This window comes from Ranitomeya imitator, chromosome 5 (assembly GCF_032444005.1).
Source record: "Ranitomeya imitator isolate aRanImi1 chromosome 5, aRanImi1.pri, whole genome shotgun sequence".
In the NCBI taxonomy this organism is placed as follows: Eukaryota; Metazoa; Chordata; class Amphibia; order Anura; family Dendrobatidae; genus Ranitomeya; species Ranitomeya imitator.
In genome coordinates this window covers 276,613,529-276,637,098 of record NC_091286.1, presented here as the reverse complement: position 1 = coordinate 276,637,098, position 23,570 = coordinate 276,613,529, and the positions used below count along the sequence as shown (strand labels likewise).

Here is a 23,570-nt window from a genome sequence, read left to right as displayed (position 1 = left end):
AAACGTCACTACTTCAATTCCAAGCCCCGGCATGTGCCCAAACAGTAGTTTACCCCCACATATGGGGTATCACCGTACTCAGGAGAAACTGGACAACAAATATTGGGGTCAAATTTCTCCTGTTACCCTTGGGAAAATTAAAAAATTCTGGACTAAATAATTATTTTTGAGGAAAGAAAACGTATTTATTATTTTCACGGCTCTGCATTATAAACTTCTATGAAGCACTTGGGGGTTCAAAGTGCTCACCACACATCTAGATAAGTTCCTTTGGGGGTCTAGTTTCCAAAATGGGGTCACTTGTGGGGGGTTTCTACTGTTAAGCCACATCAGGGGCTCTGCAAACGCAACGTGACGCCCACAGAGCATTCCATCAAAGTCTGCATTTCAAAACGTCACTACTTCACTTCCGAGCCCCGGCATGTGCCCAAACAGTGATTTACCCCCACATATGGGGTATCAGCGTACTCAGGAGAAACTGGACAACAACTTTTGGGGTCAAATTTCTCCTGTTACCCTTGGGAAAATAAAAAATTGCAGGCTAAAAGATCATTTTTGAGAAAATAATTTTTTTTTTTATTTTCATGGCTCTGCGTTATAAACTTCTGTGAAGCACTTGGGGGTTCAAAGTCCTCACCACACATCTAGATTAGTTCCTTTGGGGGTCTAGTTTCTAAAATGGTGTCATTTCTGGGGGATCTCCAATGTTTAGGCACACAGGGGCTCTCCAAACGTGACATGGTGTCCGCTAATGATTGGAGCTAATTTTCCATTTAAAAAGCCAAATGGCGTGCCATCCCTTCCGAGCCCTGCCGTGCGCCCAAACAGTGGTTTACCCCCACATATGGGGTATCAGCGTACTCAGGACAAACTGGACAACAATATTTGGGGTCCAATTTCTCCTATTATCCTTGGCAAAATAGGAAATTCCAGGCTAAAAAATCATTTTTGAGGAAAGAAAAATTATTTTTTATTTTCATGGCTCTGCGTTATAAACTTCTGTGAAGCACCTGGGGGTTTAAAGTGCTCAATATGCATCTAGATAAGTTCCCTGGGGGGTCTAGTTTCCAAAATGGGGTCACTTGTGCGGGAGCTCCAATGTTTAGGCACACAGGGGCTCTCCAAACGCGACATGGTGTCCGCTAACAATTGGAGCTAATTTTCCATTCAAAAAGTCAAATGGCGCGCCTTCTCTTCCGAGCCCTGCCGAGTGCCCAAACAGTGGTTTACCCCCACATATGAGGTATCGGCGTACTCGGGAGAAATTGCCCAACAAATTTTATGATCCATTTTATCCTACTGCCCATGTGAAAATGAAAAAATTGAGGTGAAAAGAATTTTTTTGTGAAAAAAAATTACTTTTTCATTTTTACAGATCAATTTGTGAAGCACCTGAGGGTTTAAAGTGCTCACTAGGCATCTAAATTAGTTCCTTGGGGGGTCTAGTTTCCAAAATGGGGTCACTTGTGGGGGAGCGCCAATGTTTAGGCACACAGGAGCTATCCAAACGCGACATGGTGTCCGCTAACGATGGAAATAATTTTTCATTCAAAAAGTCAAATGGCGCTCCTTCCCTTCCGAGCCTTACCATGTGCCCAAACAGTGGTTTACCTCCACATGTGAGGTATTGGTGTACTCAGGAGAAATTGCCCAACACATTTTAGGATCCATTTTATCCTGTTGCCCATGTGAAAATGAAAAAATTGAGGCTAAAAGAATTTTTTTGTGAAAAAAAAGTACTTTTTCATTTTTACGGATCAATTTGTGAAGCACCTGGGGGTTCAAAGTGCTCACTATGCATCTAGATAAGTTCCTTGGGGCGTCTAGTTTCCAAAATGGGGTCACTTGTGGGGGAGCTCCAATTTTTAGGCACACGGGGGCTCTCCAAACGTGACATGGTGTCCGCTAAAGAGTGGAGCCAATTTTTGATTCAAAAAGTCAAATGGCGCTCCTTCCCTTCCAAGCCCTGCCGTGCGCCAAAACAGTGATTTACCCCCACATATGAGGTATCAGCGTACTCAGGACAAATTGGACAACAACTTTCGTGGTTCAGTTTCTCCTTTTACCATTGGGAAAATAAAAAAATTGTTGCTAAAAGATAATTTTTGTGACTAAAAAGTTAAATGTTCATTTTTTCCTTCCATGTTGCTTCTGCTGCTGTGAAGCACTTGAAGGGTTAATAAACTTCTTGAATGTGGTTTTCAGTACCTTGAGGGGTGCAGTTTTTAGAATGGTGTCACTTTTGGGTATTTTCAGCCAAATAGACCCCTCAAACTGACTTCAAATGTGAGGTGGTCCCTAAAAAAAATGGTTTTGTAAATTTCGTTGGAAAAATGAGAAATCGCTGGTCAAATTTTAACCCTTATAACTTCCTAACAAAAAAAAATTTTGTTTCCAAAATTGTGCTGATGTAAAGTAAACATGTGGGAAATGTTATTTATTAACTATTTTGTGTCACATATCTCTCTGGTTTAACAGAATAAAAATTCAAAATGTGAAAATTGCGAAATTTTCAAAATTTTCGCCAAATTTCCGTGTTTATCACAAATAAATGCAGAATTTATTGACCTAAATTTACCACTAACATGAAGCCCAATATGTCACGAAAAAACAATCTCAGAACCGCTAGGATCCGTTGAAGCGTTCCTGAGTTATTACCTCATAAAGGGACACTGGTCAGAATTGCAAAAAACGGCAAGGTCTTTAAGGTCAAAATAGGCTGGGTCTTGAAGGGGTTAAAAGCTAAATTTTAATCAATTTGGTATCAGATCTACCTTGCTGCTTACTAATTTTTGGGATTGGTAGAATTTTTTCCTTTATAGGCTATAAAGTGATCATAAATCACACCCTGACAGTCCACACACCCCGGTTATGTAACATGCTGCCACCACTCATCAAATACACAGGGTGATGAGTCCCCAAAATATGCTACTCTCTGACAATCGAAAAAGGTCACACATTTTCTGAAAGGATATGGATTCTTAGAGCGTAGAGGAATCAAGCTTAAAATCTTTAATATAAAAATATACAGACACTTCTCACAAAATTAGAATATCATCAAAAGGTTAATTTATTTCAGTTCTTCAATACAAAAAGTGAAACTCATACATAGTGTTATTACAAACATAGTGATATCTTTCAAGTGCTTATTTCTGTTAATGATTATGGCCAAAAAATGTGCCTGGAATAGGTTACGTCCCCACAATCGGGAATAGCAGTGTTTTGGACCCAGGGTATTTTCACTTCGTCCAAAATACTGCGTTCTAATTGCGGCACTTGTTTGTCAGTACATGCGGATTTACTGCATGTAATGACATTCAATTGCTCAAAATCTGCAGCGGAGACTACAGAAATTTACATGCTGCGGCTCGTAAACCCGCACTGCAGATGAGTTTACGCAGCGTTAAGTCAAAGCACAGTAGGCATGAGATTTATAGAAATCCCATCCACTGCGTTTGTATTGTAGAACGCAGCGTTTTGGATGCAGTGCTATTACGCTGAGTCCAAAATGCTGCTATTCCTGATCGTGGGAACACAGCCTTAAAGTAAATGCAAATATTAAAAATATTATTTTTATTAGATTAGAAATCGACTATATATCCAACATGGCAGACAGAAAGATAAATAGTCGGTGAGCCACAAGGAAAATCCTCAAAGTGAGAAGGCACCAATTTAATGTCCAATCACTATATTGCACAATGTAGGCTTTATATGTAAATCCTAAATAGTGTAAGAGAAATTTAAGCATTAAAGTAGTCTAAAGGTGTATATAGATGGGCTGAAATGCACCTTAATGAGCACCAAATGGCTACATACAAGTCTATCATTTTGCTAATCTGTCATCCAATACTGATGAGAACAGAATGCTCACTAATATGATCATTCTCTCCGCAAACAGCATCATGTTATCGACAGCAACTCACTTGTTTATGATGGGAAGTCTGCTGCTGATAATGCTAATGATGATTTTTTTCTCCATTAAAGTTACAATGTTTCTATCTTTTTTTGGATCATTGCTGGCATCTTTACATGGAAATGTGTGCGAGCATTCTTACAATCGATCGTTTGATGATTACCTTATCCAACAATTTGCAAGTTCGTTGTGTGTAATTGAGGCGTGCATTTCTTTTCTGTCCCCCTCCTATTCAGGGTTCATTTATTGTTAACTAGATATGTAATAGGTGTTAAACTGCTGGGTTTTTACTTATGTTTGGAAACTTTTGTGGTAATCGTGACATTTATTTTTTTACAGTTAAGATCACTAGTGATGCAGTGTTAGCCAGGCAGCTTCAGGCTGAAGAAGATAGGAGGAGAAGAGTCAAGGAGTCGGAGCGAGAGAAAGCAGAATTCCAGAAATTACAGGTACTTGGGGCTGAGAGACTGCACCGCCCCACTGTAAAGGCGGGAAAGAAAAAAAAAAAATGGAGATTGGCATTTTTTCAGCACAGATCTATCCCTCGCCCACTATACACTGAAACAGTCTATTAACATTGATAAACAGTTTTAATGTGCAAGTCAAGTTAGACCTTTGGTGAACAAACAGTTATCGAACAGAAACTCGAACAGCGGAATTTTAAGCAACGACTCGAACACCACCTAAAACAGCTCGAATTTGAAATTGGCTTACAGTTCGACTCGAGCACCGCTCATCTCTAATTATAACCAATAAACATTATTTTGTTACTTTATTAGCTTTTTTGGATTTTTTTGGTCAATTTCTCTCTTCTTTTGTTTTTTCAAGATCAGCAGGGGCCTGACCACTTCAAGCCTGAGCACCACTAGCATGCTCAGGCACATGTCATCAAAGCACCCAACTAGGTGGGCCGAATGCCTGTCTGCGGGTTACACTACTGCCTCTTCTTCTGTGCTACTTGCTTGCCAATCCCCTGTCCATGATGCAGGCGCGGATGCATTCAGCCCTTCCCCTGTCGTTGCACATTCGCAAGCATCAACAGCAACCACCTCCATTTCCTTGTCTAAACACAGTGCTCAGCTGTCCCTATCCCGAACCTTGGAACACAAGCGAAACTACCCAGCAACCCACCGACAGGCCCAAACACTAAACGGGCACGTTTCCCTGGAAGTGTTGCCGTTTAGGCTTGTGGACACTGAGACTTTCCGTATCCTCAATGCGGCAGCTCTCCCTCGATACTCAGTCCCCAGACGCCACGTTTTTTTCCTGGTGTGCTGTCCCCGACTTGCACCAGCATGTGTCCCATATTATCAGCCCTGCCCTGACCTATGCAATTACTGGGAAGGTCCACTTAATGACTGAGTAAACCTAATGGAAGCCAGGACTGGGTCGGACTCTGCATTGGCACATGTGGTGCCCTAGTTCCTAGTCAAGGATTGTGGGCCCTAGTTCCATCAGGGTCTCCTCCACCTCCTACTCCAGTTCCTGCACCCTGTCCTCCTCCTCATCCTCCATCTCTGAGTTGTCATTTTATATCATTCGCAAGCTGGAAACACTGTTGAGGTGGAGCTGAACAGACTGAAACTAATTTGTTTAGATGACAAACAGCACACCGCCACAGAGTTGTTGAAAGTTCTAACAGACCAGACAGATCTGGGCTCTCATCTCTTAACCAACAACCAGGCATGGTCCGTGTGATAATGGCCATAACCTGGTGGCGGCTCTGAATCTTGGCAAGCTCGCACACATACCTTGACTGGCCCATGTGCTCAACTTAGTGGTTCAGCAGTTTCTGAAAACCTAACCATATTTGCCTGATTTTTTTGTGTAGGCATGCCGACTGTGCGCCCATTTCTGCAGTCAGCTACAGCTGCTGCCGGATTGACCGTGCTACAGCAGCGCTTTCAATTAACAGCTCACCAACTGGTTTACGAACACCAGCTACAACATGCCAGTCGGTATTTCAGTCAGCTTCCACACATAGCAAGCGATGAGTGGGCATGGATGTCTGGCATCTGTTAAGCTCGCCAAAGCTTTGCAGAATCAACCAAGATGCTGAGCAGCGATGACACCATAATCAGTGTAACCATCCCGCTTGTGTGCCTACTCAAACACTCGCTGCTCACAATTAAAGAGTAAGCTTTGCATGTGGACTAGGTGGAGATTGAGGAAGAAAGTACTACCCAGTCCAGTCTCATCTCAGTGTGGATTGGGTAATAATGAGAACAAGGAGGAACAGGATATGGTTGCCTATGCTACAGAGGGTACTACCCACACCAGCTTCATCCTGTCTTTTCAATGTGTATGGGCTGAAGAGAAGGAAGAGATGGAGAGTCATCCTCCTGGTGAGGACAGGGAAGTCTTGTGGGGAGTCTGGCTCACATGACTTAATTTGTCCTGCTGCCTTTCCCATGACCCTTGCTTTATATTCATTTTGGCCAACACTGATTACTGGTTGTTCACCATTCTCAATCCACATTACAAGGAGAACTTTCCATCTTACCTTCCTGCGGTGGAGAGCCCTAGTAAAATACCAGAAGGCCATAGTCATACAATTATTAAAAAAATTCCATTCTGACAATGCTGGAGGTAGGGGTCATAAATCCTCAGGCAACCAAGGAGGAGAGACACACACCAGGCCCAACAGAGGCAGCAGCACAATATCAAAAGTCTAGGACAGTTTCATTAGACCCTCCCAGCGCCCAGGCGCTGATGCGTGGGGTAGTTTGACAAGGCGGGAAAAGTTTTTGAAGATGGTGAAGGAATATCTAGCCAACTGTATCAGCGTTCGCCATGTTTTCTCTGTGACATACAACTATTGGGTTTCCAAGCTGGACTCGTGGCATGAATTTGCCCTCTACTACTTGGAGGTGCTGACCTGCCGTGTCATTAGCGTTTTGTCAGTGGGTTTTTAGTGCCACCGGGGAAATAACTGATATGCGCATCCGCCTCTCAACTGAAAATGCTGACAGGCTGACTCTTACCAAAATGAACAAGATAGGGATTTGCCCAGACTTCTCAACCCCACCAGATAACAGCAGCAGAACATAAAGCCAATTCAAATGTAGGGCCCTCACTCCAAATTTTTAGAGCGTCACTATAGTCCCCCTCTCCAAATATTTACTTCATTATGCGTCACTTTTTCCAAATATTTAGGTAATTATGCGGCAAATTTTTAGAGGGTCATTATAGTCATTCCAAATTTTTAGAGGGTCATCATCTAGAGCTCTTTCAAAATTTTTGTCTTCCAGGATGTATTGCAGTCCTTCCTACTAATTTTTAGCAGCCATTGCACTTAGTACATAGGCTTTATGAATCTAGGACTCCCACTACCTACAATTTTAACAGAATGTGTATGACGCCCTTCTTTGTCTAATACAGGGTGCATCAAAGTCCCTCTTCCTTCTAATTTTTGGCAGTTCTTGGATTGTTCGCATAGTCTTTGTGAGCTTGAGTCCCTCCTTCATAAATTAAACAGGATGTGTCTGAGCATGTCATACACAGTACATGCGTGGATAAGGTAGTTAAATGGTAAAATTAGATATACTAGTGACTACCAATGAGTGTAGTTTTATTTCCCCCTCTACTATGTTATCCACTGTAGTCATAGGCGACGGGGAAATTCGGTGAGAGATGGCCCGGTTATTTAGGGGTGGAGGAAACTTTTTGTTTTCTCTTTATTTTTGCTTTATCATGTACAGGAAAGAATGTTTCCTAACCTTTTTCCTGTAAAATCTTCGGTTTTGTATGTTTCATTGTCACTTCGTAAAAGTGGAGTAATACTCTGACATCATTGTTTCCAGCAGCGACCTGGGAGTAAGAGATGCATCCATCCAACTTCCCATGCTGATCCCATTCCATTTGAGTGCTGTTTTCATCAATTTCAGGAATTTTTCTGCCCTCCTGTTAGTCTTCTACAAAAATGGTCAAGGTTCTCATTGACTTCCATTATCCCCTTTCTGCCATTAGACGTACTATTGCGTCCATGTGGGGTGGGCTTTACTTCCCAAGGACGCAATAGTACGTCATATGCGATCGGCAGCGCTCACGGGGGGAGCGCCGCCGATCGCGGCCGGGTGTCAGCTGTTTATCGCAGCTGACATCCGGCACTATGTGCCAGGAGCGGTCACGGACCGCCCCCGGCACATTAACCCCCGGCACACCGCGATCAAAGATGATCGCGATGTGCCGGCGGTGCAGGGAAGCACCGCGCAGGGAGGGGGCTCCCTGCGGGCTTCCCTGAGCCCCCCGCAGCAACGCGATGTGATCGCGTTGCTGCGAGGGTCTCACCTCCCTCCCTGCTCCCTCCAGCCCCGGATCCAAGATGGCCGCGGATCCGGGTCCTGCAGGGAGGGAGGTGGCTTCACAGAGCCTGCTCAGAGCAGGCACTGTGAAGCAGCCTGCACTCCTATCAGATCAGTGATCTGACAGAGTGCTGTGCAAACTGTCAGATCACTGATCTGTGATGTCCCCCCCTGGGACAAAGTAAAAAAGTAAAAAAAAAAAATTTCAAATGTGTAAAAAAAAATAAAAAAAAATATTCCAAAATAATGAAAAAAAAAATAAAAATATTATTCCCATAAATACATTTCTTTATCTAAATAAATAAAAAAAAACAATAAAAGTACACATATTTAGTATCGCCGCGTCAGTAACGGCCCGACCTATAAAACTGGCCCACTAGTTAACCCCTTCAGTAAACACCGTAAGAAAAAAAAAAAAAAAACGAGGCAAAAAACAACGCTTTATTATCATACCGCCGAACAAAAAGTGGAATAACACGCGATCAAAAAGACAGATATAACTAACCATGGTACCGCTGAAAACGTCATCTTGTCCCGCAAAAAACGAGCTGCCATATAGCATCATCAGCAAAAAATTAAAAAAGTTATAGTCCTGAGAATAAAGCGATGCAAAAATAATTATTTTTTCTATAAAATAGTTTTTATCGTATAAAAGCGCCAAAACATAAAAAAATGATATAAATGAGGTGTCGCTGTAATCGTACTGACCCGAAGAATAAAACTGCTTCATCAATTTTACCAAACGCGGAACGGTATAAACGCCTCCCCCAAAAGAAATTCATGAATAGCTGGTTTTTGGTCATTCTGCCTCACAAAAATCGGACTAAAAAGCGATCAAAAAATGTCACGTGCCCGAAAATGTTACCAATAAAAACATCAACTCGTCCCGCAAAAAACAAGACCTCACATGACTCTGTGGACCAAAATATAGAAAAATTATAGCTCTCAAAATGTGGTAACGCAAAAAATATTTTTTGCAATAAAAAGCGTCTTTCAGTGTGTGACGGCTGCCAATCATAAAAATCCGCTAAAAAACCCGCTATAAAAGTAAATCAAACCCCCCCTTCATCACCCCCTTAGTTAGGGAAAAATTAAAAAAATGTATTTATTTCCATTTTCCCATTAGGGCTAGGGTTAGAGTTAGGGCTAGGGTTAGGGTTAGGGCTAGGGTTAGGGCTAGGGTTAGGGCTAGGGTTAGGGTTAGGGTTAGGGCTAGGGTTAGGGCTAGGGTTAGGGTTAGGGCTAGGGTTAGGGCTAGGGTTAGGGCTAGGGTTAGGGCTAGGGCTAGGGTTAGGGTTAGGGCTAGGGTTAGGGCTAGGGTTAGGATTAGGGTTAGGGCTAGGGTTAGGGCTAGGGCTACAGTTTGGGTTGGGGCTAAAGTTACAGTTAGGGTTTAGATTACATTTACGGTTGGGAATAGGGTTGGGATTAGGGTTAGGGGTGTGTCAGGGTTAGAGGTGTGGTTAGGGTTACTGTTGGGATTAGGGTTAGGGATGTGTTTGGATTAGGGTTTCAGTTATAATTGGGGGGTTTCCACTGTTTAGGCACATCAGGGGCTCTCCAAACGCGACATGGCGTCCGATCTCAATTCCAGCCAATTCTGCGTTGAAAAAGTAAAACAGTGCTTCTTCCCTTCCGAGCTCTCCCGTGTGCCCAAACAGGGGTTTACCCCAACATATGGGGTATCAGCGTACTCAGGACAAATAGGACAACAACTTTTGGGGTCCAATTTCTCCTGCTACCCTTGGGAAAATACAAAACTCGGGGCTAAAACATTTTTTGTGGGAAAAAAAAATGATTTTTTATTTTCACGGCTCTGCGTTATAAACTGTAGTGAAACACTTGGGGGTTCAAAGTTCTCACAACACATCTAGATTAGTTCCCTGGGGGGGACTAGTTTCCAATATGGGGTCACTTGTGGGGGGTTTCTACTGTTTAGGTACATTAGGGGTTCTGCAAACGCAATGTGACGTCTGCAGACCATTCCATCTAAGTCTGCATTCCAAATGGCGCTCCTTCCCTTCCGAGCTCTGCCATGCGCTCAAACGTTGGTTTCCCCCAACATACGGGGTATCAGCGTACTCAGGACAAATTGGACAACAACTTTTGGGGTCGAATTTCTCCTCTTACCCTCGGGAAAATACAAAACTGGGGGCTAAAAAATAATTTTTGGGGGAAAGATTTTTTTTTTTAATTTTCACGGCTCTGCGTTACAAACTGTAGTGAAACACTTGGGGGTTCAAAGCTATCACAACACATCTAGATGAGTTCCTTAGGGGGTCTAGTTTTCAAAATGGTGTCACTTGTGGGAGGTTTCTACTGTTTAGGTACATTAGGGGCTCTGCAAATGCAATGTGACACCTGCAGACCATTCCATCTAAGTCCTCATTCTAAATGGAGCTCCTTCTCTTCCGAGCCCTCCCATGCGCCCAAACAGTGGTTCCCCCCCACATATGGGGTATCAGCGCACTCAGGACAAATTGGACAACAAATTGTGGCGTCGAATTTCTCCTGTTACCCTCGGGAAAATACAAAACTGGAGGCTAAAAAATAATTTTTGTGGGAAAAAATTTTTGTTTTATTTTTACGGCTCTCCATTATAAACTTCTGTGAAGCCCTTGGTGGGTCAAAGCGCTCAGCACACATCTAGATAAGTTCCTAAGGGGGTCTACTTTCCAAAATGGTGTCACTTGTGGGGGGTTTCTACTGTTTAGGTACATTAGGGGCTCTGCAAACGCAATGTGACACCTGCAGACCATTCCATCTAAGTCTGCATTCAAATGGCACTCCTTCCCTTCTGAGCCCTCCCATGTGCCCAAACAGTGGTTCCCCCCACATATGGTGTATCATCGCACTCAGGACAAATTGGGCAACAAATTTTGGGGTCCAATTTCTCCTGTTACCCTCAGGAAAATACAAAACTGGGGGCTAAAAAAATAATTTTTGTGGGAAAAATATTTTGTTTTATTTTTACGGCTCTGCATTATAAACTTCTGTGAAGCACTTGGTGGGTCAAAGTGCTCACCACACCGCTAGATAAGTTCCTTAGGGGGTCTACTTTCCAAAATGGTGTCATTTGTGGGGGGTTTCAATGTTTAGGCACATCAGTGGCTCTTCAAACGCAACATGGCGTCCCATCTCAATTCCTGTCAATTTTGCTTTGAAAAGTCAAACGGCGCTCCTTCCCTTCCGAGCTCTCCCATCCACCCAAACAGTGGTTTACCCCCACATATGGGGTATCAGCGTACTCAGGACAAATTGTACAACAACTTTTGGGGTCCAATTTCTTCTCTTACCCTTGGGAAAATAAAAAATTGGGGGCGAAAAGATAATTTTTGTGAAAAAATATGATTTTTTATTTTTACGGTTCTACATTATAAACTTCTGTGAAGCACTTGTTGGGTCAAAGTGCTCACCACACCTCTAGATAAGTTCCTTAGGGGGTCTACTTTCCAAAATGGTGTCACTTGTGGGGGGTTTCAATGTTTAGGCACATCAGTGGCTCTCCAAACGCAACATGGCGTCCCATCTCAATTCCTGTCAATTTTGCATTGAAAAGTCAAACGGCGCTCCTTCCCTTCCGAGCTCTCCCATCCGCCCAAACAGTGGTTTACCCCCACATATGGGCTATCAGCGTACTCAGGACAAATTGTACAACAACTTTTGGGGTCCAATTTCTTCTCTTACCCTTGGGAAAATAAAAAATTGGGGGCGAAAAGATAATTTATGTGAAAAAATATGATTTTTTATTTTTACGGTTCTACATTATAAACTTCTGTGAAGCACTTGTTGGGTCAAAGTGCTCACCACACCTCTAGATAAGTTCCTTAGGGGGTCTACTTTCCAAAATGGTGTCACTTGTGGGGGGTTTCAATGTTTAGGCACATCAGGGGCTCTCCAAACGAAACATGGCGTCCCATCTCAATTCCAGTCAATTTTGCATTGAAAAGTCAAATGGCACTCCTTCGCTTCCGAGCTCTGCCATTCGCCCAAACAGTGGTTTACCCCCACATGTGGGGTATTGGCATACTCAGGACAAATTGTACAACAATGTTTGGGGTCCATTTTCTCCTGTTACCCTTGGCAAAATAAAACAAATTGGAGCTGAATTAAATTTTTTGTGAAAAAAAGTTAAATGTTCATTTTTATTTAAACATTCAAAAAATTCCTGCGAAGCACCAGAAGGGTTAATAAACTTCTTGAATATGGTTTTGAGCACCTTGAGGGGTGTAGTTTTTAGAATGGTGTCACACTTGGGTATTTTCTATCATATAGACCCCTCAAAATGACTTCAAATGAGATGTGGTCCCTAAAATAAAATGGTGTTGTAGAAATGAGAAATTGCTAGTCAACTTTTAACCCTTATAACTCCCTAACAAAAAAAAATTTTGGTTCCAAAATTGTGCTGATGTAAAGTAGACATGTGGAAAATGTTACTTATTAAGTATTTTGTGTGACATATCTCTGTGATTTAATTGCATAAAAATTCAAAGTTGGAAAATTGCGAAATTTTCATAATTTTCGCCAAATTTCCGTTTTTTTCACAAATAAACGCAGGTACTATCAAATAATTTTTACCATTGTCATGAAGTACAATATGTCACGAGAAAACAATGTCAGAATCCATTGAAGCGTTCCAGAGTTATAACCTCATAAAGGGACAGTGGTCAGAATTGTAAAAATTGGCCCGGTCATTAACGTGCAAACCACCCTTGGGGGTAAAGGGGTTAAACTTGTTACTCAAGTCATTCATCACTTGTGTTATTTATTTTTACAATGGTATTGTTTTTTTCATTCGAATACTATTTACACTTTTTTGTATGTTTTTTTTCCCTTCGCTAGAGACAATTTGGCCTAGATAACTCAGGAGGATATCGACAGCAGTCTGTGCAGAATCTAGAAAGGGCGGTTGCGAGAGGACGAATGCATCCTATTGAATTCCACATGCATAAAGCTGAAATGATGGAATCTTTAGCGACTGGTGTAGACGATGGCAGAACAAAGACTTCAGGTTGGTCCTGGTAATTCTGATGTAAGACATTTGAATGGAGTCACAATAATTCTTCCGTAGTCTCATAGACTTTTCTGCTCTCTTACTCAAAAAAAAAAAAAAAATAGTGTTATGCTCCATCTGATTCTGTATCTATGGAGTTCTGCTCCCCTAGAACCACTGCTAATGGGGGTTAATACCTCCATTCACACTGAATCGAGTAAAGCTTATATGCTCTTTCATATGTGACTGAGCCTTGCTGTAGTTGTATTACTTGGTTTTGGGGCACATAAGAAAATGAAGAACACTATGTGATAGTACAAGACTGATATCCTTTATTATATATACGTGACAAGCTGTTTGTAGCACCTACTGTACATTACATGGGTGAATGGTGATGAGTAGGTGGAGGGTGGGAGGGGAGGCTTAGATGGAGGAAAATAGTTGCTGTTAATCAGGAGTTATACAATTTCCCAGGCTATTTTTTAAGGTGGGTGATTTTTTTGCTAGTCCTGAAGAGTAGTCATAGGAGAGGTCCAGTGGTTAACAGTGCGAAGCTTCTTTGGTACAAAGTGGAACGGGGAGTTTTAAAGGGAACCTTGTCAGCAGGATTGTGCTGAGTAACCTATAGTGCCAGGTCGGCGCCGTTGAATTGATGACCTCATTCTTTGTGGTTGTTATTTAATCTTTATTTTCAGTTTTCAGTTAAGGAGATTCTCATGCTCCGGAGCGGCCTGTGGGGGTCTTCATGTAGTGCTCTGATTAGATCTTCATCTGTATGGCTTATGACAAGTCTCTGGTCCCTCAGTGCCTGCCCCCTATTTTACATACTGAACATAATATCATTTGGAAAAAATGTTTTTACATTGATCAGGCGGCGGCGCCTGCCCTGTAACATGATCGTATTTATAATGTCCATGTAATTAGTTTATTTGGTGATATACATGTATTCATAAAAAAAAATATTATTATTTATTATAAATCTCAAAATGGCGCCGGTTACCGCTGTGCAGTAGCATCTATCTGCGATCCGATATACTACTGCGCAGCTGGCATTTTACTAGAGAAAAAAAAATGTGTTTCCACAAAGATGGAGGTGCCTGCATAGTAGCATCTATCAGATCGCCGATAGATGCTACTGCGCAGGCGCCGCCAGCGACATTTTGAGAGAATTTTTTTTTTTCCTGAATACATGTATATCACCAAATAAACTAATTACATGGACATTAGACATGCGATTGTGCTACAGCACAGGTGACAGCGCCCGCTGAATGTGAAATTTTTAAAAAATATATACCGTATATATTATGTAAAATCGGGGGCAGGTCCCTGAGGATCAGTGATGTGTCAGAAGCCATACATATGAATACCTAATCAGAGCACGGCCCAAACAGGCCCGCCCCGGATCTGAAAAGTAAGATTAAACAACAGCCACAAGATGGATTTCATCATTGTAATCAGTATAAAGGCGCCGACCTGACACTGTAGGTTACTGTGCACAATCCTGCTGACAGGTTCCCTTTAAGTTCATAGGTCATCAAGAATATAGTAAGGCTGGGACAGAAGGCCTATGGAGGAGGATGCTGTCATCAGGGGATGGTCAGAATAGACCAACTGACCTGCATGCTACAAAACAAAACTGATGACCACATGTGCTCGTTACTCGAGTTTTCCTAGGGTGCTCGGGTATGCACCGAGTGTCACGGGTGCTCGAGTGACGTGTTCGAGTCTCCGAGGCCACATGTTTCACAGCTGTTAGACAGGTACAAAACGTGCAGGGATTTCCCATGTATATCCAGCAATCCCCTCATGTTTTGTGGCCGTCTTATCTCAGCCGCGAAACATGCGGTTGCGGGGACTCGACCATGTCACTCGACCACCTGTGATACTCGTGCGTACCCAAGCACCCTAGGCAAACATGAGTAACGAGCACTTGCGCTCATCACTAATGAGCACAGGCTAGGGATTATTTGTAATCTGAACCATTCCTCAACATGTCATCTGAAATTTTGTAGGTTAGACGGCCCTGGAGATGCAAAGCTTAACAGGAGCATGCAAAGATGTTTTGGCTGTCAGTTGTAATGATCGATTATGGCAGGTACTCGGGTGGGAAGTAATGTGAGGCCTGTATTGTAACAGGACTAATGAGGTTGTCTCACTAGGACAATCCCTTTTAGAATATGTGGACATTATATAGTGGCCACTATAGAAAATGTCTGGCTAGCTGCAGCTTCTCTGTTGATCTGATCTTATATCACATCTTATCACCATGGTCCATCATTTTATTTTACAATTAACTTGTAGAACATGTCCTTTCAGCTCCGCTATGGATTACTGTACATACATTTGCATACTTGCAGGTTTATGATTTGTCTCTGATCTTCTTTCCTAAGGAGTTTTGGAAGCTTTATGCCGATATTACAGCATTGCTAGCCCTGAAGTGAATCGCGTCTGGCTTTGTTCTCCATTGGACCACTTCAGCAGTTCTGGTGGAGACAAGGGATGGGGCTGCGGCTTTCGGAACTTTCAGATGCTTCTTTCTTCCGTTTTGTTGAGTGATACATACAAGGACTTCTTACAAGGTATTTTACAAGTCCACTACAATAATATAATGCACTGAATTTACAAGGCTGTAAAGTGCATATGTAGGTACAGTAAAGAAATGTTGTTTTTTTTTTTTTGTAGGGAGCCTCATCTCTTTTGCTATGCTGGTTTGTATATTGCTGTGTCTATGAGCGAAGGTGGCTATACACACACACAAAAAAAAAGTTTTTCATCTACCAGGATATCATTTACCTATACATTGAGTAGGTCATCAGCTTAAAAAAAAAAGTTGGGTTCCAAAATCTGGCGCCCCCACTGATCAGCTATTACCAGCTACTGCATTCATATGGATAGGAGCTGATCTGCAGTATCTGTGAGCGGCCACTAATCGGTGTTGGAAGCTGATAACACCTGACCCTGCAGGTGCCCATTGTTGCCCCTTCCCCCCCACAAACTGACATTGCGGCACTATCCTATCAATAGGTCTTCGATATCATAGTAGTGGAGAGGCCCTTTAATAGCTGCACCTGAACCCTATACAAGATCTTATGGAGTTGGTCATATTGTGCATGTGTACTCTAAGGGTAGAGGGGGTCAACTGCTATCGGGCACCTCTGGCATCAGCTTATCTCCATTTAGACTGCTTGTTTTCCCTCCACTCCCCCAACCAATATTTGTTAAATGGACAGCTAATGCACAATGCAAGGCCAGCTGCTTCTCATTGGTTGAATAATGGTGTATCCAGTCTTTACATATAAACTCTTGGGAAATTACAACTTATTTCACCTTTTTGGCCAGATCGACAAAGTGCTAGATAGAGTACCTACAAAGTCTGCTGTGCAATAGCTCATAAGGAAATCCTGATGATAAGCTTAAGCTGTGGCATTTATTGTTCTAGACCATAGGTACATTCCCTGTATCCCTAAGATTCAGGCATTGATTGAAGAAGCTTGGAAAGAAGGTTTTGACCCTCAAGGCGCCTCTCATTTCAATGGCAAACTCCAAGGCACCAGAGCTTGGATTGGGGCATCTGAAATATATTGCCTTTTAACATCTTTGAGGCTAAAGTAAGTGAAATTATTTATAAATGTGAATTTTTTTTTTATCACATATAGAGCACTTTATTTGGATCTAGCGGAAGTTGTAAAAACAATAGAAACTTTTTTTGAACATCTGTTTTGCTGTTTTATAATACTTTAATATTAACGTTATAAAGGAATGTTCAACTTTCATGAAAGGAGGCTCCAAACGCGATGAAATACATAAACCTAAATTAACAAATGCAACATGTACTCCCCCCAAAACAATGTCTCCCTACCAATACTCATGGTTCAGCGTTTTTGTTGCAGTGGTCACGACATGCCAACAGCATGCATGGGACTACGATGAGATAGATCCAGGGGAGGTGAGTACCTCCTGTATTTGTGGTTTTAGGGATTCTACAGCATTTTGCTTCCTCTTTCCTGAAAGTGGGAAACTCCATTAAGATTTATATATATATTTTCTGTACGCCTTTAATGCCTCCTGCTCCTGGAGTAATAAAATAAAGTGCAAATGGTGCTGGTAGCAATATAAACAGTGTATGTAAAGCAGCATTCAGAACACCACAGTTTTAACCCATTAGATCACATACTCTGCTTTCTGTTTTTTAAAAAAGCACTTTATTTTGTTGTATTTTAAAAGCTAAATCCATTAACACCTTTTATGTCTTTTAGCTGTTGCTGCATTCTTAAGAAATCAACATTTTAATTAATCTACAAATGAGGCGTTAGTGCCTGTGCACTTCTCAAGCCTTTGTCTCCCAATGTTGTTTCCCCCCCTAAGAATGAGACATATAAGGCTATGTGCACACGTTGCGGATTAGGCTTAGGAATTTCTGGTGCGGATTCTGCCTCTCCTGGCAGAAAACGCACCTGCGGATTTGTCGCGTTTTTTGTTAGGTTCCGCAGCGTTTTTTGTGTGTTTTTGCTGCGGTTTTCTTGCGGATTTGCTGCGGTTTTTACCCCTGCGGTTTTCTATAATGGAATGGGTACAAAAACGCTGCAGATTCACAAAGTGACATGCTACTTCTTTTAAACCGCAGCTTTTCCGCACTTTTACATTGTACTGTAAGTCAATTGCGGATCTGCAGCGTTTCTGCACCCCAAAAAACGCTGTGGATCCGCAGAGAATCCGCAACTTGTGCACATAGCCTTAGATTGATTGCCGATTTCTTTGCCTGTTGCCTATCCTCACAATGTGAGCTATTAGTCAAGCTAAAGAGGCTGGTGCTAGGTGAAGAAATAATACGGAGAGGCAGAGGCTAGGAAGTGCTTGTCAAGTCCAGAGCACTTAGCGCTTTAACTCATTTACTAATTAGGTACTAATTACTCGGGAGTGCAGTGAAGGTTAGAGATGGATTTAGCTTCCAAATTCCTGCAGACCCATATGTGAGGTTTTAGGGATTGAATTTACTGGCAGATCCCTATTTAGTTTTGAGTGAATGCAGCTTTAGAACCAAAATTTCAGAACATAAATGTTTTACTGTTATTACTTTGCAGGGTAAATTTGTGACAATGTATTTGTTTTCACAGATGTCGAGTACTTGACTTTCACAGACCTAGCAGTCCAACAGGAACGCATCCCCTCTTATTTGAATGGGTACTGAGCTATTATGCATCTGATACTAGAGGAGCTGGTGGGAAGGTAGTGTGCTCATCCAAGCCCGCCATTTACCTTCAGCACCAAGGTAATGTACAGCTGTCTATCAACATGCTCTATGCTCTTCTTCTCATCTAAAAGGATGTCACTAATATATCATGTCTATTTACATTAATGCAAGCTGGAAAGCAATCTAGCAAAGGCACATCCATGCACTTTAACCCCTTAGTGACACAGCCAATTTGGTACTTAATGACCGAGCCAATTTTTACAATTCTGACCACTGTCACTTTATGAGGTTATAACTCTGGAACGCTTCAACGGATCCCGCTGATTCTGAGATTGTTTTTTCGTGACATATTGTACTTCATGTTAGTGGTAACATTTCTTCGATATTACTTGCGATTATTTATGAAAAAAACGGAAATATGGCGAAAATTTTTAAAATTTTGCAATTTTCAAACTTTGTATTTTTATGCCCTTAAATCAGAGAGATATGTCACGAAAAATAGTTAATAAATAACATTTCCCACATGTCTACTTTACATCAGCACAATTTTGGAAACAAAATTTTTTTTTGTTAGGGAGTTATAAGGGTTAACAGTTGACCAGCAATTTCTCATTTTTACAACACCATTTTTTTTTTTAGGGACCACATCACATTTGAAATCATTTTGAGGGGTCTATATGATAGAAAATAATGAAGTGTGACACCATTCTAAAAACTACACCCCTCTAGGGTCTCAAAACCACATTCAAGAAGTTTATTAACCCTTTACGTGCTTCACAGGAACTGAATCAATGTGGAAGGAAAAAATGAACATTTAACTTTTTTTTGCAAACATCTTAATTCAGAACCATTTTTTTTTTTCACAAGTGTAAAAACAGAAATGTAACCATAAATTTTGTTATGCAATTTCTCCTGAATACGCCAATACCCCATATGTGGGGTAAACCACTGTTTGGGCGCACCGCAGAACTTGGAAGTGAAGGAGCGCCGTTTGACTTTCTTTATCGCCTCTCATTGGGGGACACAGGAACCATGGGTGTATGCTGCTGCCACTAGGAGGCTGACACTATGCAAATAAAAAAGTTAGCTCCTCCTCTGCAGTGTACACCCCACCGACTGGCATTATACTCTTCAGTTTAGCTTAGTGTCAGTAGGAGGTGGACACGGGTCTTTCATTAGACCCTTATCTACCTCAATGTGCGTCGTTTCTTTTCAGGTTTCCCAGAAGGATACAGGGTGAACAGTCACACCTGTAGTCCCACAATGCGGACTATGAGTACGGCGTGTACTGCCACCCCGTATCCTCATAGATCCCTCACCAGGACCAAGATCCTAGCACACAAGCGTGCTCAGAAGTCCGGTCCTGGCTCCGTCCCCCACCCACTCGCCCACCAGAGCCTGTCGGTTGGAGGAGACGAGGACGTCCATCATAGCTCCCTGGACGTCTGATATCTTCACCAGTTTGAGGTTAGTAACAGACGGCGTGGGATGTTTAGGTGAGTATTCCTGCTCCCCTTCCTCTGGGTCCTTCTCGGGAGGCATGGTAGGAGCCGTGTCTCCTTCGCGCGGCGGCCCCTTTGGACAGCCACGCTGCTCCCCCGCACTGTCTGGGCGACCACACTACCCTTTTTGCTGCGGCCACTCCTGTTCCCGAGTGGCGCGGCGGTCCTTCTGGCTGTCGCGCTGAATTTTACTGCGGCCGCTCCTTCCTCTCTGGCACAGCAGCGCGGACGTCTCCTCGCGCGGCGGCCGCGCTGCTTCCCCCCGCACTGTCTCGGCAGCCGCACAGTCCCTTTTTGCTGCGGACGCTCCTTTACCCGAGTGGCGCGGCGACCCTTCTAGCCGTGCTTAATTTTACTATGGCCGCTTCTTCCTCTCTGGCGCGGCGGCCGCGCTGCCCCTCTTTGCTGTGGCCGCGCTGCCCCTTTTTGCTGCGGCCGCTCCTTGCTCTGGGTGGCGCGGCAGCCCTATTGGCACCTACGCTGGTTTTTTGCAGCGGCCGCTCCTCTCTCTGGCGCGCACACAGCCGCGCCATTTTCCACCGGCGACCGCGCTCTTTCTGTGGGGCCGTTGCAGCGGGCCTGCAGGCAGCCGCGCTGCCTTTTTTCTGTCCTGGCGCGGCCTTCTTGCGGGCGGCCGCGCCGCTTCCTGGCTGCACGTCCGCCGCTGCGGCCCTCTCCGGCGGCCGCCGGCTTCTAATTTAGGCCCCGGTTTCTCCTGGGGCCTACTTCCGGCCATGACTCCGCCCACTTCCTTCTCTCCATCGGGCGGGCTTTTCTCCCGCCCGACTGATTCTTTTCGGCGCATTGGGGGACACAGCAGGCGGTCCTGACATGGCGGTTAGCCCCGCCCACTTTCCCTGCGCCCCCAAGTTTTGTTTTTCGGCGCCAGGAACGCCTTGCTCCACTCTTTGTGGCTGCAGTTGGTCCTGGACTGAAGGTGCCAAACAGCAGTGTCCCAGAAGTCTGCTGTCTGTCTGCATTTCTACGTTAAGGATCATCGCTGAGGTGCATCTTCTATCAAGATCCTCCTCTTGGCAGCTATGCAGCTTTTCTGTCCGAAGATCGCTCCGCCTGTCGTGAGTAGCTCTGCTCTGCAGACGGACACTTTCCTCTACCCTTCTGTCCCCTAACCTTCTAGTATTTCTGCCACACTTTGCGTTGTCATCTCTCTGTCAGACCTGTAGCAACCCCCGCCCAGGACCCTCCCGCTGTTTTGCTACAGAGCGAAAACTCCGCTCCAGCCTGGGTTTCCTCTCTATCACAGTCCATAGCGGATCTAACACAGGTGTCTAAAACCCTTGTGTCTGTGGTTGATAGGTTGCCCCTGCAGACCCCCGCAGTAGCCAACGGGTCGCAGGAGGCTCCATCTGAGCCTTCCGTTATAGGCCGCAAAAGGTCCAGACAGGAACGCTGGTCTGAGTCCTCTTTCAGTTCCATCTCGCCCCACGGTCCTTCTCTGCGGTCGGCTGTCCTCCCTGAGTCAGGCGAGGCTTTCTCTGATGCGCCTTCATAGGTCGGCGCTGGAGTTGAACCAAATTTATAGCATGGGGGATATGGTTCAGAACCTCATTGGAGCGATAAATCAGACCTGTGGCATCAAAGCTTCCGCTACGGAACCCGCAGGCCAGGCGGTTTCGTTTAAACGGGCTAAACCACCTTCAAAGGCTTTTCGCTCCTCACCCTGATTTAGAGGAAATCATGATGAGAGAAGGAGAGAATCCAGCTGGACGCTTTCAGAGAGGAAAGCGCCTTGTCGTTTTTATATCCCTTTTCTCCGGAGCTCATTGCTAATTGGATTTCTCCCTCGGTGGATCCTCGGGTTTCCAGGCTGTCGAAAGACCAATACTGTCCTTCCTCTATCTGGCGGAGCATCTCTGAAGGATTCTAATGATAATCATAGAATCCTTTGCGAAGTATCCAAGTGGGCCAAACAGCTCCGTCAGGGCATCCCGGATGGGGCTCCACTTGGACAGCTAGCTGAGCTTGCCAGACAGATTTCTCTTGCAGGTGAATACCTGGCCTCCGCTTCCCTGGATGCCGCGTCCTGTGCGACTCAGGCTTCCAGCAATGCTGTTCCCTTCCGTCGGACCGTTGGCTCAAGGCCTGGCAGGCGGATTTGTCTTCCAAAAAAAAAAAAAAAAAAAAAGTCCCTTACCAGCTGGTCTTTTTTTCTGGGTTCACGCAGCAGAGGCCACAGGCACGTCAAGAGAAGAAGAGGGTATTTTGTTTAGACCCACTCCTTCTTAGCGTTCTCGCTACTCCCAAAGTGGATCCTCCAGGTCTAGGACTGGAAGATCCACCTCGGCATGACTCTCTGCAAGACTCCAGCCCAACTCCCAGGCTGGGCGGCCGTCTTCTCTTTTTCTGGGACGTCTAATTTTCCGCAGTAGACGCATGGGTCAGGGAAGTTGTATCCTCGGGATACAAGATAGAGTTCGTTTCACGATCCCGGGATCGTTTCTTCAAATCCCGTCCTCAAGAGATCCCGCTCTAGTTCCGGGTTTCTTCGCAGCCATCGCTTCTCTTCTCAAAGCCGGGGTAATCGTTTCCGTCCCAGAAAAAGAACGGTTCACGGGTTTCTACTCGAACCTCTTTGTGTACCGAAAAAAAAAGACGGCAAGGTTCGCCCCATTCTGGACCTTTTATTGCTGAACAGGAGAGTTCGTCTGAGACACTTCAGGATGGAATCCCTTCGTTCAGTAATTGCTTCCATGGAAGCTCAGGAATTTCTGTGCTCAATAGACATCCAGGACGCCTACCTCCATGTCCCGATATTTCCCGGATATCACCGTTTCCTGCACTTTGCAGTGCTCCGGGAACATTTTCAGTTCGTCGCCCTGCCATTTCGCCTCGCAACCGCTCCAAGGGTGTTCACGAAGATCATGGCGGCACTGATGGCCATCACGAGAGTCAGAGGCCTGGTCCTATTGCCATACCTCGACGACATCCTCATCAAGGCTCCGTCCTTTTCTCATGCTCACGAAAGCCTGTCCATTGTTCTCGACACCTTAGCCCATTTCGGGTGGCTGGTCAACCGGAAGAAGTCCTGCCTTATTCCTTCTCAGCGCATCATCTTTCTGGGCATGCTCTTCGACACTCGTCAGACCAGAGTCTTCCTTCCCAAAGACAAGAGATCCACCCTTTGTCGGGACATACGCTTGCTCCAGGGTCCTCGGCCTCCCTCCCTCCGATCGGCCGTGAAGGTTCTGGGGAGGATGGTAGCTACATTGGAAGCGATTCCCTTCGCCCAATTTCATTCGCGACCCATTCAGCTAGCCATTCTGTCTCAACGGGACAGGTCTGCCTTCTCCCTGGATCGGCCGACCCGACTCTCTTCTCGGGTCAAACGGCCTCTCAACTGGTGGCTGACGTCACCTCTCTTCTCCCAGGGCAAGTACTTCCTTCCAGTTCCTTCCTGTTCGGCTGGGGTGCGGTTTTTCGCCACCTGACAGTCCAGGGCCGTTGGTCGTCGCAGGAGTCATCTCTGACAATCAATGTCTTCGAAATTCGGGCCATCTTTCTGTCCCTCCGCCCCTGGGAAAGGATTCTCAAGGGCCTGCCAGTCCGGATCCAGTCGGACAACGCCACGGCTGTGGCATATGTCAACCATCAGGGGAGGACACGGAGCTCCTTGGCCCTTGCTGAGGTATCAAAGATCCTCCTTTGG

The 23,570-nt window shown here is 44.4% G+C and overlaps 1 protein-coding gene across 1 annotated transcript in view; it reads left to right on the top strand.

Moving 5' to 3' along the window:
- Positions 1-23,570, top strand: part of ZUP1 (zinc finger containing ubiquitin peptidase 1) — a 96,552-nt gene that overhangs the window by 34,486 nt on the left and 38,496 nt on the right. The window contains exons 4-8 of the mRNA XM_069726186.1: positions 4,253-4,362; positions 13,060-13,228; positions 15,601-15,789; positions 16,650-16,818; positions 18,325-18,479. Coding sequence (XP_069582287.1) covers positions 4,253-4,362; positions 13,060-13,228; positions 15,601-15,789; positions 16,650-16,818; positions 18,325-18,479 — 792 coding nt within the window. The remainder of the gene's footprint in view (positions 1-4,252; positions 4,363-13,059; positions 13,229-15,600; positions 15,790-16,649; positions 16,819-18,324; positions 18,480-23,570) is intronic.